The sequence below is a fragment of the Vipera berus genome (genome assembly GCF_964194415.1).
Source record: "Vipera berus genome assembly, chromosome: 1".
NCBI classification, from domain to species: Eukaryota; Metazoa; Chordata; class Lepidosauria; order Squamata; family Viperidae; genus Vipera; species Vipera berus.
The window spans coordinates 272,860,501-272,878,871 of record NC_138202.1 but is presented as its reverse complement, the minus strand read 5'-3'; the positions used below and the strand labels follow the sequence as shown (position 1 = coordinate 272,878,871).

General features: G+C 37.4%; 1 protein-coding gene across 4 annotated transcripts in view; it reads right to left on the bottom strand.

Moving 5' to 3' along the window:
- Nucleotides 1-18,371, bottom strand: part of STXBP5 (syntaxin binding protein 5) — a 121,376-nt gene that overhangs the window by 52,932 nt on the left and 50,073 nt on the right. For all 4 annotated transcript variants that reach the window (XM_081322624.1, XM_081322625.1, XM_081322626.1 and 1 more), the window contains exons 8-9: nt 3,056-3,179; nt 599-677 (exon numbers count right to left, since the gene is read on the bottom strand). In XM_081322624.1, coding sequence (XP_081178750.1) covers nt 599-677; nt 3,056-3,179 — 203 coding nt within the window. The remainder of the gene's footprint in view (nt 1-598; nt 678-3,055; nt 3,180-18,371) is intronic.

Here is an 18,371-nt window from a genome sequence, read left to right as displayed (position 1 = left end):
GGAACTTGCTCTTTTTCTGTAACTCCCATGCATCAATAAATTTGGGAATATCACATTTGGGGATTTAATATAAAGTTCTATGAAAACTTTCCAGATATGTAACAATTTTGATGGCGATATATTTATGGATGTGTTTAAGTATATAAATTTGGAGGATTTTTTAACTACATAAAACTGAAGAACTCATGAATACATACAATTATTTCTGTATTTTGAATGCTTATTAAATATTTTTAAATATTTTACACATCTTAGTTTGCAAAATGTAGGCTGGATTCGGACACAGCAAAAAAAAGTCCATTTATAGGAAGGCTTCAGCTCAGGGAACATTTTAGATGCAGGAAGGGAGATCTAACTTTTGCTTTTCCTCTGAGGCCTCCAAGATTTGGAGAGATGGAAGATCATTTCACTCAATGTGGGAGAAGTTGCAGGAATATGCAGAAAAAAATAAGGAATCCACAGAAGTTGCTTTCTTTCTTTCTTCTAATAGAATACTCCATTAAAGGCGCTCTATCCAAGGCAAATCTGGATCATACACTCCATCTTTAGACAGAGTAAATATCCAATCATCATTAAAAAATTGTGGCCCAATTCTTACCCAATTCTGGTTGTTTTGTATTCCACTTTAAGAATAGGTTTACACGGTTCTGGCTTCTTTCCATCTTTAACCTGCTTCCCTAAAACAAAATATTGCCTTATTTTTATTTAAAATTGATTTGAAAGTTATCAGAATCTTAGAAATTACATTATGATCTTAACAATATTTCCATGTATTAGAAAAGCAATATGTTTCATATGTTAGAAAATGGTTCAAGATTCATTACTCATACGGGTTAAGGCTCATGCAAAAGACCTATTGAGAACAATCATCCCTATTCACAACTTCTCAGGGTAATTCCTTATTATTAGAGTGGATGGGAAATTGAAATTAGGTAGGAGGTGGTGGATAGGTGTTCCTAAAATTTAGATGGAGCATCACTGCTACAGTGAATAAATTATGGCTGTAATGGAACCTACCCGTTATGGTCCTTAATGTTAATTGAATCACTTTAAACCAATTAACCCCATCCTTCCTCTCCCTAATGCATTCATTAATTGAATGCACAGGTCATTAAGTGCGCATGAGACACCTCAGGGATGGGAAAGACCATGGGGGGGGGGGTCTAGTGCAGAAAAAGACCACCTGACTCTGGCCACCCAAGGCATCTCTGCACCCATTGAGATATCTCATGCTCCCCTTCCCACCCCTAAGGGTCCTCATTGCTGCTTCCTCTGCCTACTTTGCACTTACTTTTCAAAGATCGGCAGAGCTAAGGGCTACATGGCAGAAAAGTGGCCGTCTTCTCAGATGCTGGTGAAGCTGTTTTCTTTAGATCTTGTGTTCTTCCATCCCCCTTTGCAAAAGCTTTTGGTTTGGAGAACGGAGGCCTGCAGGGGCAAAGGGGATGGAAGCCTTTGAGGGTGTGATCTCGTGCCCCTGCAGACGTCCGTTTGCGAAAAGCTTTTGCAAAAGGGGACAGAAGCCTTTGAGGGTGCGATCTCACGCCCCTGCAGCCTCCATTCTCCACAGTGAAAGCCTTTTGCAAATGGCACGGAAGTCTTTGGGGGTGCAATCTCGCACTCCTGCAGGCCCGTCATCTGTGCAAAAAAGCCTTTGCAAAGGGGACAGAAGGGTGTGCAAAAGCACAGAATCTAATGAAAACAGCTTGACCAGCATTTGAGAAGATGGCCGCTTTTCTGCCACGTGGCCCTCAGCTCTGCAGATCTTTGAAAGGTGAGTGATCAGTGATGGGATGGGGAGGAGCCGGTGGGCTAGCATTCCAGGGCCAGGGCCTGTTAGGACCCCATGGAAGGGGATAGGCAAGGGGCATGTTGCAGCATCTCTGTGGTCAGTCATAAAGGTGAACGACTGCTGTGGTGATGCAACATTTGTAACTCTGGGACTGGATTGTAAGTACTTTTCAGAGTGGTATAACTTTGAAGCATCGCTAAGTGAACTGTTGTAATTCGACAACTACTTGTACTTCCCATCTTTCAAAGGATTCTTTGCGTTCAACTGGCTAAAGAGACTATGCACTGGAAAGAAGGATCAGGAAAATCTGTTTAGTCCAGTATTGTTATAAGTGTTCGGAAGTGGAGTCATCCCCATGTATTTTATAAGGAATGAGCATTTTTCTAAAATAACCTTCAATAATTGACACATTCAATTGAATAGAATTTAATATAATATATACCTGGAAATGGCAAAGAATAAATAATCCTTTTTCCTCACACTAAAACTATACTTCAATAAAGGTATTATGTATTAGAACAAAATTGAACTCAGTATTAGTATTTAAATGCAGTGAAATATTGTAATACTTTTATATGTAGTAATGATCTACAACCTAATTCTGAATCATATTTGCTTTTAATTTTTAAAAAGTTAAATTAGGTTTAACAGTAAACAATATATATTGCAAGATTGGCCATATGTAAATGGTGATTGCGGTTATTACTTATATTAATTTCTTATCTGATAATATAGCACTGAAAAATCTTTTTGTACATATAATATACAAATATTCTGTAATAATCTAAGCCAGGGGTGTCAAACTCAATTTCATTGAGGGCCACATCAGCATTGCGGTTGCCCTCAGGGGGCCGGGTGGGCGTGGCCTACTGGATGGGCATGGCTAGAGTGCATATGGCCTACTTGATGGGCGTGGCCAGCTCTACATCGTTCGCATCAAGGGTGCCTATGGGGGCCTGGGCAGGAGTGGGACAGATCTGAGGGTCTCTGGCAGAAGGAGGGTCTCTGGGCCAGGGCCAAGGCAGTGGGGGCCATTCCCTCACTGTTTCCAGGATGGCTTCGTGGGCCACATGAAACCACTTCGCAGGCCGGATCTGGCCCCCGGGCCTTGTGTTTGACATGTCTGATCTAGGCGCATTTATTCACTGTAGGCACAATCAGGGGGCAAATTCATTAGGATTTACTTCCAGATATGCATAGACGTGCAACCTAACTATAACGTACTAACATATTAAATACAAAACACATACACTGTAAACTTACCATGGGGAGTGATTGTCTGCAATGGCTTAGTAGGGTTCCTTACATTCCATATAGTTAAGGTGCCATCTGAATGGCTACATATAAATTGCTTTCCTTCATGATGCCAATTTACAGAATGAATTGCCTGAGCAAAACAATAATAATTTAAAATATTAAGAAATATAAAATTAATTAAATTCAGTTACTAAAACAGCATGGCAAAGTAGTCACAGGGTTATGGCAGCATTTTTTTTCTGATGAACATATTTTATTAAAAGGCACAACCTCCTGTGGCTGCAGCTCATGTCATTAGATGGATCTGATGACGTGAATGCAGCTCACAAATGCTTACATATTTGAACAAAGTCTGTTAGTCAGAAAAGGTGCTGTCAGATTTTTCTCACTACAGACTAATATGGCTTTTCTATTATAATATCTAAAATTAAGTATGGAGGAAACTAACAATAAATTGAACATAATATGCATGCACATGTACATAATATGCGTAAATACCTCCAAGTAGTTAAATTTGGCATAAAATAATATTTTAATACAAAATTAATTCTCAAGGAAAAGTCTCTGCGTTTAAAGGACACATGTATTATTTATGCAGCTATATCAGTTATATCATTTAATGTCATCTCAGTTAATCATTTAAACTGTTCTAGTGCAAATACTTTGCACTGGTAGAAATTAGAAAAGTAAACCTATATTCATTTACAAATGCTAGTTTATCACAGCCTGATAGATTGCAGCATATTCTGTGCCTTTTATATTGCATAAGCAATATAAATATTACCACCTCAGTTTTACACTTGTAGGTTGTCAGAAAATTACGATGGTCTGGTAAAATTTTATTTTTTGCAGTAATATATTTGCCCTGACCCATCCCACTTAGCTTCTGAAAGATATTTTTAGTTAGTTGTTAAGACCATTATATGCACACTTACTTCCATTTTGAAAACCAACTTTTAAAACCTCTCTTACATCATGAATACAAGAATTTGATGTATCAATTATAACTGCATTATGTGATTATCTATGAAGCATTTAATTCATAAAACTCATAAAAAGCTTAATTAGAAAAAGTCACAGCATGTTAAACACACACACAGTTCATCAACCTTTATGGATAATTGGAAAATACGGTAGGCTGATTTTAATATAGCAAAAAGCAACCTGATATATACTGTTAGGCATATGGTGCTAGCCTACAATGTTGGGTTGAAAATATATTAACCATAATGCTATGTCTTTAAGAAGTTAATTGGCCAATGGGTGTGTAAGTGTTCTCATGGCCATAAGAGGAAGCTAGAAACGTAGCTTCTCTCTCTCTCTGAATTCACTGCTTTCTACTGTTACTGTTTTTGCTCTGCTGTTGGTTTACTACTGTTGTAAACCTGAACTGTGTATTGACCTCTGGACCGGTAAGAAGACTTTGTAGTTTGGATTACTCCTTGGACTGTTGCTATTGTGTATGACTTGGACTGTTTATTTTGACTGTGCATTTTTGTTTTTACACCACCTCAAAGTAAAATACTTTTTGCTTTTAGAACTCAGTGTATTTCTGTGTGTGATTTTTACTGCTCTCAGTGCCCTTCCTTGTCTGTGCAACTCTTTGGTAGCACAAGGAGACCTCTGCACAACAAATTCCATAACATATACTACAGTGAGAATCATTGTAGAAAAAAAATCTGCAGCTGAATAATATTTGAATGTTATTTTAATAAAGTTTGAAACAAATCTATTTTCTAAACATATTAAAATGATTCATTAAACCATAATAAATAAAATATGTAGCATATTTACTACTAGTCTTAAACTGAAGGTTTGAAGCATTACCAATGTTTAACAGGACAAAATGGTAACAAGTTTATTAGCAGCTAGAAGCAACAGAATTCTTAAAACACTGTATGTGGAACAAGATGCAGCTAAAAATAAGAAAAGAAGCATCACAAAGTTTCCAGTGTTCTTCAAAAATCTGTACTATGACTTTAAAATATATACATGCAGGTTTTTTTTTTAAAAAACACCTTTTTTCTAAAGCCACAGATTCTTTACACAGTACATTTTTAGAATATTTTTGATATGCACCTAATTTAGCTGAGGTAGGCTTTAATAGATCCAATATTCCTAACAGATTACATTTGACTACAGAACATTGATGTTTATAAGCAGTCTGTCTTCTCAGGAAATTCTATCCCTAAAGTGCTCTTCTCAGTTAAGAATCTCAATACGAAATCCCATATTTTGTAACCTACTAATACATTCAACCCCTTTCATGGATTACTGCCTTGTCGTGGCGAAGGGGCTTGCGTAATTCAATGAAGCTATGAGCTATGCCGTGCAGGGCCACCCAAGACGGACAGGTCATAGCTGAGAGTTCTGACAAAACGTGATCCACTGGAGAAGGAAATGGCAACCCACTCCAGTATCTTTGCCATGAAAACCGTATGGACAGTACCAAAAGGCAAAACGATATGACGCTGGAAGATGAGCCCCTCAGGTCGGAAGGCGTCCAATATGCTACTGGGGAAGAGCAGAGGGCTAGTACTAGTAGCGCCAGAAAGAATGAAGCGACTGGGCCAAAGCCGAAAGGACGCTCAGCTGTGGATGTGTCTGGTGGTGAAAGGAAAGTCCGATGCTGTAAAGATTTTTTCTCCATAGGAACCTGGAATGTAAGATCCATGAATCAAGGAAAGCTGGACGTGGTCAAACAAGAGATGACAAGACTGAACATCGACATCTTAGGAATCAGCGAACTAAAATGGATAGGAATGGGTGAATTTAATTCAGATGACCATCAGGTATACTACTGTGGGCAAGAATCCTTCAGAAGAAATGGAGTAGCCTTCATAGTCAATAAAAGAGTAGGAAAAGCAATACTGGGATACAATCCTCAAAATGACAGAATGATCTCAGTTCGAATCCAAGGGAAACCATTCAATATCACAGTAGTCCAAGTCTATGCCCCAACCACCAGTGCTGAAGAGGATGAAATTGACCGGTTCTATGAAGCCCTACAGCACCTTATAGAACTAACACCAAAAAATGATGTCCTTATCATCATGGGGGATTGGAATGCTAAAGTAGGAAGCCAAAAGATAACTGGAATAACAGGCAAGTTTGGCCTTGGAGTACAAAATGAAGCAGGGCACAGGCTGATAGAATTTTGTCAAGAGAATACGATGGTCATAGCAAACACTCTTTTCCAACAACCCAAGAGACGGCTCTACACATGGACATCACCAGACGGTCAACACAGAAATCAGATTGACTATATGCTCTGCAGCCAAAGATGGAGAAGCTCTATACAGTCGGTAAAAACAAGACCAGGAGCTGACTGTGGCTCAGACCATGAGGTTCTCCTTGCAAAGTTTAGGCTTAAACTGAAGAAAGTAGGGAAAAGCACTAGGCCACTCAGGTATGAATTAAATCATATCCCTGTTGAATATACAGTAGAGGTGACAAATAGATTTAAGGAATTAGATCTGATAGACAGAGTGCCTGAAGAACTATGGACAGAGGTTCGTGACATTGTACAACAGGTAGCAACCAAAACCATCCCAAAGAAAAAGAAATGCAAGAAAGCAAAATGGCTGTCTGAGGAAGCTTTGCAAATAGCTGAGGAAAGGAGGGAAGCAAAAGGCAAGGGAGAAAAACATAGATATGCCCAATTGAATGCAGAATTCCAGAGAATAGCTAGAAGAGATAAGAATGCCTTCTTAAATGAACAGTGCAAAGAAATAGAAGAAAACAATAGAATAGGGAGGACCAGAGATCTTTTCAAGAAAATTGGAGAGATGAAGGGAACATTCCATGCAAAAATGGGCATGATAAAGGACCAAAATGGCAGGGACCTAACAGAGGCAGAAGAGATTAAGAAGAGGTGGCAAAATTACACAGAAGAACTATACAAGAATGAGCTTAACGTCCCAGATAATCACAATGAGGTGGTCACTGACCTCGAGCCAGACATCCTAGAATGTGAAGTGAAGTGGGCCTTAGAAAAGCTGAGCAACAACAAAGCTAGTGGAGGTGACAGTATTCCAGCTGAGCTATTCAAAATCTTAAAAGACAGTGCAGTAAAAGTGCTACACTCAATTTGCCAGCAAATTTGGAAAACTCAACAGTGGCCACAGGATTGGAAAAGATCAGTTTACATTCCAATTCCAAAGAAAGGCAGTGCCAAAGAATGTTCAAACTATCGCACCATTGCACTCATTTCTCATGCTAGTAAAGTCATGCTTAAAATCCTACAAGCTAGACTTCAGCAGTATGTGGATCGAGAACTACCAGAAGTACAGGAAGGATTTCGAAGAGGCAGAGGAACTAGAGATCAAATTGCCAACATACGCTGGATCATGGAGAAAGCTAGGGAGTTCCAGAAAAACATCTACTTCTGCTTCATTGACTATGCTAAAGCCTTTGATTGTGTGGATCATAACAAATTGTGGCAAGTTCTTAAAGAGATGGGAGTACCAGACCATCTTATTTGTCTCTTGAGAAACCTATATGCGGGTCAAGAAGCAACAGTGAGAACTGGACACGGAACCACTGATTGGTTCAAAATTGGGAAAGGAGTCCGGCAAGGCTGTATACTGTCGCCCTGCCTATTTAACTTATATGCAGAGCACATCATGAGAAAGGCAGGGCTAGATGAATCAAAAGTTGGAATTAAGATTGCTGGAAGAAATATCAACAACCTAAGATACGCAGATGATACCACTCTAATGGCAGAAAGTGAAGAAGAACTAAAGAGCCTCTTGTTGCGGGTGAAGAAGGAGAGTGCAAAACTTGGGTTGAAACTTAACATTAAGAAAACCAAGATCATGGCATCTGGCCCTCTCAATTCCTGGCAAATAGATGGGGAAGAAATGGAGGTAGTGACAGATTTTGTTTTCCTGGGCTCCAAGATCACTGCAGATGGGGACTGTAGCCAAGAAATTAAAAGATGCTTGCTCCTGGGAAGGAAAGCCATGGCAAATCTAGACAGCACACTAAAAAGCAGAGACATCACCCTGTCAACAAAAGTGCGTATAGTCAAGGCTATGGTCTTCCCAGTTGCAATGTATGGCAGTGAAAGTTGGACCATAAGAAAGGCTGAGCGCCAAAGAATTGAGGCCTTTGAACTATGGTGCTGGAGAAGACTCCTGCGAGTCCCTTGGACTGCAAGGCGATCAAACCGGTCAGTCCTAGAGGAGATCAATCCTGACTGCTCTTTAGAAGGCCAGATCCTGAAGCTAAAACTCAAATACTCTGGCCACCTAATGAGAAGGAAGGACTCACTGGAGAAGAGCCTAATGCTGGGAAAGATCGAGGGCAATAGAAGAAGGGGACGACAGAGAAAGAGGTGGCTGGATGGAGTCACTGAAGCAGTAGGCGTGAGCTTAAATGGACTCCAGAAGATGGTAGAAGACAGGAAGGCCTGGAGGAATGTTGTCCATAGGGTCGCGATGAGTCGGACACGACTTCGCAGCTAACAACAACAAATACATTCAAATTTCATAAGGAGGACCCAGATTGTTGGGGGCAATTAAGCTGACTTTGTAATAATGCCGCTTGGGGGTGTGTGTGTGAAAGCCCTAATAAGCAGGCATATACATAGAATGAAGGCTACTGCTAAGCTTGTAAGCCGCCCTGAGTCTTCGGAGAAGGGCGGGATATAAATGGAATTAAAATAAAAAAATAAAAAAATAACTATATAATTGCCAAACTACATTATAGTCATGTGAAAAAGTACAACCTCTTTGAGTTTTATGGTTTTATGTATCAGGACATAATAAAAATCATCTGGTCCTTAGCAGTTCTTAAAAGTAGATAAATACATCAGATGAATAACACATATTATACCATGTCACCACTTGTTTTACAAAAAGAAAGTTAAAATGGAGATGCCATGTGTGAAAAACTAAGCACACCCTTACTATTTCCCTAGGTATGAAGAGACTTAGTTGTAGCCAGGTGCTGCTATCAACTGCCCTTGATTAACTGATTATCAGCAAGTGTGACTACCTCTATAAATGCCTATGTTTTAGGAGTTTGCTGGTCTCCAGCATTGAGATGTGTGTTAACACAATGCCAAAGAGGAAAGACATCAGCAATGGCCTTAGAGAAGCAATTGTTACTGCCCATTAATCTGGGAAGGATCATAAGGTCATTTCCAAACAATTTAAAGTCTATCCTTCTGCAGTGAGGTAGATTGTTCACAAGTGGAAAATATTCAAGACACTTGCCAATCTTCCTAGGAGTGGACATCCCAGTAAATTAACCCCAAGGTCAGACCATGCAATGCTGAAATTGCAAAAAAAATCCAAGATGTACATCTCAGAATCTACAGGCCGTAATTAGCATATGTGTGATGTGATGCCTCTCTAGTTGTTGTTCAGAGGTGGATGAATCAGTCCCAGGCACCTCAGGAGGAGAGTTGGTCAATGGCTCTGGCAGCTGGCTGAGAGTGATTTGGCTGAAGCACAGCTGCAAAACAGCCCTGAGGCTTCAGGTGGGGAGAGCACACAGCTGCAACTGGTTAGTGATGATAAGGTGCTGCCTTTTGCACTTGATCTGAGAACATGTAGGGCAGAGAAAAGGCAGGAGCAACGAAGTGGGCCAAAATTCCTCCACAACAATGTGAGAAACTGATAAAATCATACCAAAAATGTTTACTTCAGGTTATTGCTGCTAAAGGTGGTTCTACAAACTACTGAATCATTAAGGTGTATTTAATTTTTCATACATGGCTTCTCCATTTTGGCTTTCTTTTGTAAAATAATGATGACATGGTATAATATATCATGTTATTGTTCATCCGAGCTTATATTAACTAATAACTTATATTATAAGTTATAAGTTAATATAATAGCTTATATTAACCTACTTTTAAGAACTGGTAAGATCAGATGATTTTTACTATGTCCTGATATGTAACACCGTAGATCTCAAAGAGACAGTGTACTTTCTTTTTCACATGACTGTATATACATTCTGTTATATAAATCACTAAGTTGTAAGGAGAAAAAAGATCAATTCCACATCTTGTAACAGGCTACTGCTAAGCTTGTAAGCCGCCCTGAGTCTTCAGAGAAGGGCGGGATATAAATGGAATTAAAATAAAAAAATTAAAATAAAATATGTTGTGTTAAGAAAGCCCAATTCATTTAGCTTTACCCAATTTTATTTGTGAATTGATAAAATATTTGCTACTCACCTACTGAAGTATTACTATGACTTTTTCTATGTGCTAAATGTCAATTAAAGGTGATGGCAAGACCCTGATACCAAGTTGCTTAGGAATGTTTTTAGTAAAGGAGTGTTAATAAGACAAAGGTCTTAGCCTACCTTGTAATCTTTAGTTGAACAGTGTTACTATGACTACTGAAGATATATGCATGATGTTATTCTTAATGATTAGTTTATAAGGTTGTGTGTTTCTATAATTGGCTCATGGCAATATATGCTCTTCAAAATTGTATAAGAGCCTACTCCAACCTGGAGTGTGCCCATTTAGAACTTGCTTCCAGGTAAGTTTTTTTTTGCAAATAAAACATCCCCTCCACCATTCCAATGTGGTTCATTGGGCCCGCACACCAGGTAAAAGGACCTGAGCATTCTGGGACATTTGTTTACACAAAATGCCTATGTTGTATACTACAATACTCTACATATTATAAATACCACCATTATCCAATTAGGAAGGACAATCTTAAATTAATAGTTTTGTTTGTTTCTTTTACTCTTACACATCTCATTTAAGATAGCACCTGTGCCTGTGGATCATACTTTTCTATGTTATTTATACATTATTTCATTTTCATTGACATTTATATAATTAATAGAGTCAAACTAAAATTATCTAACATACCTTCGTTCTATTACTTTTGGTTCTCAAAACATCAAAAAGTTTTAATACTAGTCTCTGCATGCTGAGCATTCATTGCATGACAAGAGACACTAAGTATAACATTAATCAGGGGAAAAAAGAGAAATAAAACTTACCAGCACCCAACAATAGTAAAAACAATCTCTTTTGCTTTTGCATTATTGGGGATGCCTTTCACAAAAGAACAAAGAGAAGAAACCTTTTGGGCAGAATATTTTATTTTCTTCTGCAATCTTTTTTTTAAAAAAAATCTGAAGTGTTTCTACAAAATTTCTTTCATTTGACATGCAAGTTTATTTTGTGCTACAGATTACTACAGCTATCCATGCCTTATTGTTGCAAGTTAACAGTTTTACACAGTTACAACACTATGCCTCCTTCATTCCTGTTCTAACTACAGAAGCATTAATTCTCATTTTTCAACTTGCAAGAAAATATAGCCTCTCCTCTGTTAAGTCTCTGAGGAACAATGGTATAATTTATATGTAAACCAAAACAGCAGTTGATATATGGAAAGCCCCCCCTCCCCCAATCCATTTGTACTTGTAAAAGACCCTCACCAATTGCTGTTTACTACATAGTTGCAAACGGTTGCTGATACTTAACTCCTTTTTTCTGCAATGGTTTACTTCTGCCTTTTAGCTACAATGATGTCTGCCATGCCATCTAATTAAAAAGTTTACATTAGGGTGTGCTGCTCTCCTTTCTTATCACCTGCAGAGTACCTGTAGTACAGACTTCAGTAGATAAGTGCATGGCACAATAGCCAACTGAGGTAGAAGAAAACAATTCACCCAACATATACTATCCATAATCTGGCAGTTTTGAAAAGGGAAAGAACTGAGAACTGATACAAAATATATAGCATTTCATTCGTCCAAAATTCTTTGCAATGAGAAATTATTTACTTTAGAGGTGAGACTAGTTTGAGAAAGATGCAGTTTTTCTACAGCATAATGAAGTAGATTCTACTCTTGTTTCTCCAAACTTTATTTATGAAGGAAAATTATTACATATGTAGAATGAAAACACGAATATGCAAAAACAATTTATTGAGTCCTTCAACAAATAAACAGTAATTTGAAAATAAATATTAAAAGGCAATCTCAAAGAATGCAATGATCTAATATAGCCAATAGAATCCTGGAGAACAAATCTCTTGAGAGAACTAGAACAGGGCAGTATACACTGTATAAATGTGGAAAATAACTGTTTATAAAATCCATAATTCCTTTTTTCGAATTGTAGATGCTGTTGGTACAATCTGACAAACAAGCAGATCTTTGGTCACTACGATAATCAGAAAGATTGTTTTAAAAATCATTACACTTGAAAATAGGGATGAGTAGAATATTGGAAGTATATATTTTGCTTCTATCTGTGTCATTTTTAAAATAAAATTAAAATTCACTAATTTGGGGAGTAAAGTGTTAATTTATTTTTCTACAGTATATTCTGCATTTCTATTTCCTAGTAAAAGCTGGCATTTTAAATGAAGAAAAATTACTATGTTGTAATTTGAACTATTATTGCAACAAGAGTGTAAGGTTTAATGTTTCACTAGTTCAGGGGTAGGCAACGTTGGCTCTTTTGTGACTCATGGACTTCAACTCCCAGAATTCCTGAACCAGCATGGCTAAGCATGGAAACCCCTCCCTTTCCCCTCAACATGGCTGGCTCAGGAATTCTGGGAGCTGAAGTCCACGAGTCACAAAAGAGCCAAGGTTGCCTAACCCTGCACTAGTTGCATAAGGAATGCTACAAGCAATCTTATTTTGGATCTTTTTAGAATGTGCTATGTTGATGTGTAAAATGCAGGCTTAAAGGTAAGCATTTCCAACTTATATTGCATAGACTAATATTTTAAATTCAAGAATTTTCTGACCATTTTTAAGATTCTTCAATCATAGGACTTGATAAAATTTCTAAGGAAATTAAATATGTGTGGTATGTCCTTTCTAATAAAGCTATAAATACCTAACCTATTACACTCACTAACCTTTGGATGTAGGGCATCCAGTCTTGGGGTACAGCAGAGGGCCACATTAGTGACATCACACATCACAAATAGGCTTCTGCCTCCTGAATGGACTGAAGACCCGCCATATGATGTCCTAAAAAAGGAAAATATTTTCTCTCTTTTACAGAATGCTCCCTTAAAATAGCCAATATGCTCCTTGCTTTGGAGTGTTCATGGTTACCAAGGCAGCATCTACTATGAAATACCAGAAATTGGAATTTCTGTTTAAATATCATGCTGATTAAACAAGATGAGAACAATTTACCATCTTAATACTTAGGTGGGATTTAATATGGCTTCAAGTGGGAGTGTAACTGTTCTTATGGAAATGTTAAGAGTAAAGAGTCTTCTTTTAATAGAAAAGAGTACAATACAGTTCCATGTATATGTTTATATACACTATATATACATATTGGTACAAATATGTTTAATTCAGGAAACAAAAGTGATTCAGAGAGGGAAATCAACATTATGGATACTATAAATAAATCAACATTTGGGGGGTGTCAGCTTGGAGGAGCCTTCTCTCTGAAGGATTGGGCTTCCAAAATTATTTGTTTCTCATAGAGATGGGCGAGATGGCAGCAGCCCGAAATCTTTTTTCAAACTATCATCTCTGCCTGTTGCATATTAAATGATTAATCTGTGACACCGAATTGTGACCTCTGCTAATTGCCAGTTTTGTTGGAACCCAATTTAAAAAGTTGGTTTTAACTTTTAAAGGATTACATGATTTGCTGCCAAGTTACTTGAAAGACTGCCTTAACCTTATCAGACTGTTTATACTTTCTCATCTGTCCTCATCTGAAATAAATCAGGGTGCTTGCTAAATGGGAGAGAATTTCCTTTCTCCTCCATGCCTATAGGAGCTCTGGAATACTTTACTAACTGAAATTGACCAAGCCCATCCCTATAGCCTGTTTTCTATTTCCTTTTTCTTCGGAATTGGTTTTAAATACTTAGGGGTAAAATGTCCATTTTTTATGATAACTACCTTTTATGATATATTGCAATTAATTACTGCTAAAATTTCATCCTATGATCAACACTGGGAAGCGTTTATATCTTAAACTGCAACCTAAATATGTTAAATATATACTAGTCTTGCATGAGCCTTAGAAAAAGGTCACTAATTTTTCGTAATATTTAAAATATGACTTATGCAGTTAATTATAAAAATGACAACTTTTATTTCATAAAGAATCAAAAATGTGGTGTGCCTCCCTTCCTTCCTCACTTTTTCCTCATAAATGTTTTGTACCTTCCTGATGATAGGAAAAGCCATCACCTACAGCCAACTGAGGTCTTTGCTATCTAGAAAAGGTGTAGGTTTAAGTCCCCCTAGAAAGAACCTTCCAAGGATGTCAGGGCAAGGGTCAGAAAATCTTACAGGTAATAGGTTACAGTTCTGAAAGTAGACTTGTGTATCACTGAAAAAGATGGTATTTTATAAGATTATCAAACCAATATATTTTAGCAAAACTTCTATGAGCTCCCTATCCTTTATTACCTACAGTGTATTTGCTATACATTTTGCAAAATGAATTAAGGAATAGAGTTTCTGCCATCAGTACTTTAATTATTGTGTCCAGCAAATATTCGCCTACCTAATTTAACTTACCTGAAATTTAAAAATAAAACATTTAAGAAAAAGTGCTAGACAATCTAACTCCAAAATTAGAAATAAGCTAATGAAATAGCAAAATATAATAAAGTCAAAATGAAATATTACTAATTGAACTAATATAATAGAAAAAAATTTGTAAAATCCATCAATCAAGGAACCGATTCTCATATGCAGAATGCCCAGTTTGGATCTAATCAGATTTTTAAGTGATAGATTTCTCTCTCTCTCTCTCTCTCTCTCTCTCTCTCTCTCTCTCTCTCTCTCTCTCTCTCTCTCTCTCTCACACACACACACACACACACACACACACATTAAAAGACCTATATTATATTCCATATAATTCCATTTTTTAAAAAAGATTAAAATCCTTGTTAATGACTACATACATGCTGTCATTCGAGCATAAATGAACTCAAAACGTTTTAGGCAACAATTTTATAGATACTTACCGTATATGAGAATATGAGAAAAAGAGCTAGACAATCTAACTCCAAAATTAGAAATAAGCTAATGAAATAGCAAAATATGATAAAGTCAAAATGAAATATTACTAATTGAACTAATATAATAGAAGAAAATTTTGTAAAATCCATCAATTAAGGAACTGATTCTCATATGCAGAATGCCGTTTGGATCTAATCAGATTTTTAAGTGATAGATCTCTCTCTCTCTCTCTCTCTCTCTCTCTCTCTCTCACACACACACACACACACACACACACATTAAAAGACCTATATTATATTCCATATAATTCCATTTTTTAAAAAAAGATTAAAATCCTTGTTAATGACTATATACATGCTGTCATTTGAGCATAAATGATACTCAAAACGTTTTAGGCAACAATTCTATAGATACTTATATGAGAATAAACAACCGTAGTGGTTCTTGCTTTAGGGGACATATATTCTATGAAGTTAGTCTTAAGATTCTACATTCTGGAATATGCCGCAGCTGAAAGATATTTAAAGCTTATTTGAAGTAAGTGATGTGAACACCTATTTACCTATAGCAGAAAAGCAAATGTTTAAAATTGGAAAACTATTATATTGGTGGAAAATTACAGATGAATGAAATTGTTATTGATGAACAGTATAAGAATTCACTAAACAATTTCTAGTAGGGCCATCCAGCCAGTTTGAAAACATCAAATAAAAGGTAGTCAGATAATGTTTTAGGAAAACTGTTCAATAGCCCTTGTCATTAAGAACATTTTACTAATGTTTAGCCTCAATCTTCTTTAATTGACATACATTAATCTTGTCCTTCTTTCAGTTTCAATAGAGAACAATACACACTGTTTTCATATTTCCTCTTAATTTTCTATTTGTAAGCTAAACAAATTACCATTCTTCATAAGGCTTGATTTCCAGAGCCCTCATCATTCTGGTACATATCCTGTGAACTCAGTGGAGGGTCTCTGTATCCTTTTAAAATGTATTGCCCAAAGGGGAATAAAGTATAGTTATAACTCGGCATTCGATGTATCAAAACCCGTTGAATTTGGTATTCAACATGTTTTGAAGCAGAAATCTTGTCCCAGCACTTGTCTTTCTCCTGGTAATCAACATGCAAGAAAGAAGTTGCTGATGTTGGCTGCCTCATGACTCACTATTTCTTCTGGCCGAAATAGCGGGTCACATGGTATGTCACATGGTTTCTTCAGTACCCGTTGGTTTTAGTATTCAGCACGTCCTCCAGAACAAATTACTGATGAGGACCAAGGTACAACTATACTCCAAATGTGGTTTAATCAACAGAGTTCACAGTGTACTACCGATCTGGATGTAACGTGCCTTTTTTAGTTGCTACATCATACAGATTGCTTACATGTACGCCCATTCTTCAGTTAGTGACCGTTCACAAATACCATGGAAATTTAAAAAATCATTTTGTGACCAATGCATGCAATTACCACAAAATGTCACGCACCTGACAACAATGCATGCTGGAGGAAAAATAACACTGGAGTAGCTGTCTCTCTGTCATATGTTCATTTAGTGACCATTTTGCTTAGCAGAACTTGGTCACTAAATGAGAAGTGGATGTAACTAGTGCTACATCAATATTTCTAGATTTTGATCATATGCACTACCACAAGCCAGGTATTCAAGGATGCTGAATAGCATTGGAATGAGAATAAAATTTTCAAGGATTCCACTCAACATTCCCCCTTACAATGATCAAAACCAATAATGAGGATATTTTGGATGCAGTTGTTCAACCAGCTGTAAATATCTCAAACTGTAATACCATCTAGTTCATATTTTTCTATCTTGTCCACAAGGCTATTTTGAATCTCCTAGTCAAATGCTTTACTGAGATCAAGGCACACAACATCCACAGTTTTCCTTTGCTCTAGTTAACTTTGAGTTGTTGGACTTCATGGCCAAGTATGAGCATTTCCAACACTTGCCATATAATGAGAGAACCTGTATATGCAGTACTCCAACCATTAAAAGTATTTATCATATATCGTCAAATTCTTAATTATATGTCCCCATCCTTATTGGAAAGAACAGCCCACTGCGATCTGAACCATAATCATATTTTTCCTCTTGGGCTCAAATGTACATGCTGTATGCTGAACAGCTAAATTTATAACTAAGACAGCGATCCTACAAATCTGATACATTGAACAGATTGGGATTCCCTGTGAGGGAGATTCATCCATCTAATTACTAACTCGTGTTACCACATATGTATATGATATGTATTTTATCATTGTATTTCTCTCTATTTCACTCTGAAATTAGACTTATTGTATTTTATTTTACTGATACGATTGCAAGACTAATCAGTCAGTTAACTATTACTACTACATAACTAGTTTTTATGTGATAAAAGAAACAAAATTATCTGACAAAGCAATGCTGTTAAAAGATGAGCTTAGTAACTAGCTTAGTAACTAGTTTCTTGTCTGTATAGATATTACATTGATTAATCCCTAATTCGTTAGATACTTCTTTTTCTTTTAAGTTGCAATTTTTATTATTCCCCAGGAACTTTCAAAGATTACAGTCAGAAATGTTAAGATAACCTCTGCAAGTTTTAAGATATCCATTTTCCTTATTAATGCTCACCACAAAATCCTATATACCAGGAAAAAATATGTCTGATAGTTTTGACCCTCCCACTTGGTTGGTAAGGGAGGGTTCTGAGAGCCCAAATTATGGTTTGGGCCGTATGAACTATCCCAATTACCTCATAGTCCAACTATACCGGGGGGAGGGGGGAGTTGGTTAAAACATATAATCTACTCTGTCCTCTATATATGAGATATAATTTTAGGTATTACAATTTTGGTTGTTGTTAGCTGCAAAGTCGTGTCCGACCCATCGCAACCCTATGGACAATGTTCCTCCAGGCCTTCCTGTCCTCTACCATCTTCTGGAGTCCATTTAAGCTCATGCCTACTGCTTCAGTGACTCCATCCAGGAACCTCATTCTCTGTCGTCCCTGTTCTGAACCAGCCCTCTTCTCGCAACCCCTATTCAAAAAGAAGAGACTGGAAAGCGTCCAAGGCTAAAAGGCTTCTGCCAAGATTTAATTACGCAGTTAACAAAAACACTAGAGCTTGTCTTCTCAAGCGGAAAAGTTGCTTTCAGCAACCAGCCCCTCCCCAAACACTCCTTTTATAGAGAGCTCAGGGCGTGGTCTCCCTGTGCCTCCTCCCGAGGAGTCCTGCAGCCTTTCTTTGTTTGTTCCTGCTTGACTGCCTCCTGCGTCGGGCGTCCTTGAACAGGGCCAGCTGTGGGTCATCTTCCTCCGCACTCTCGGGCTCACGCAGCTGAGAAGAGGTCCCCGGCTG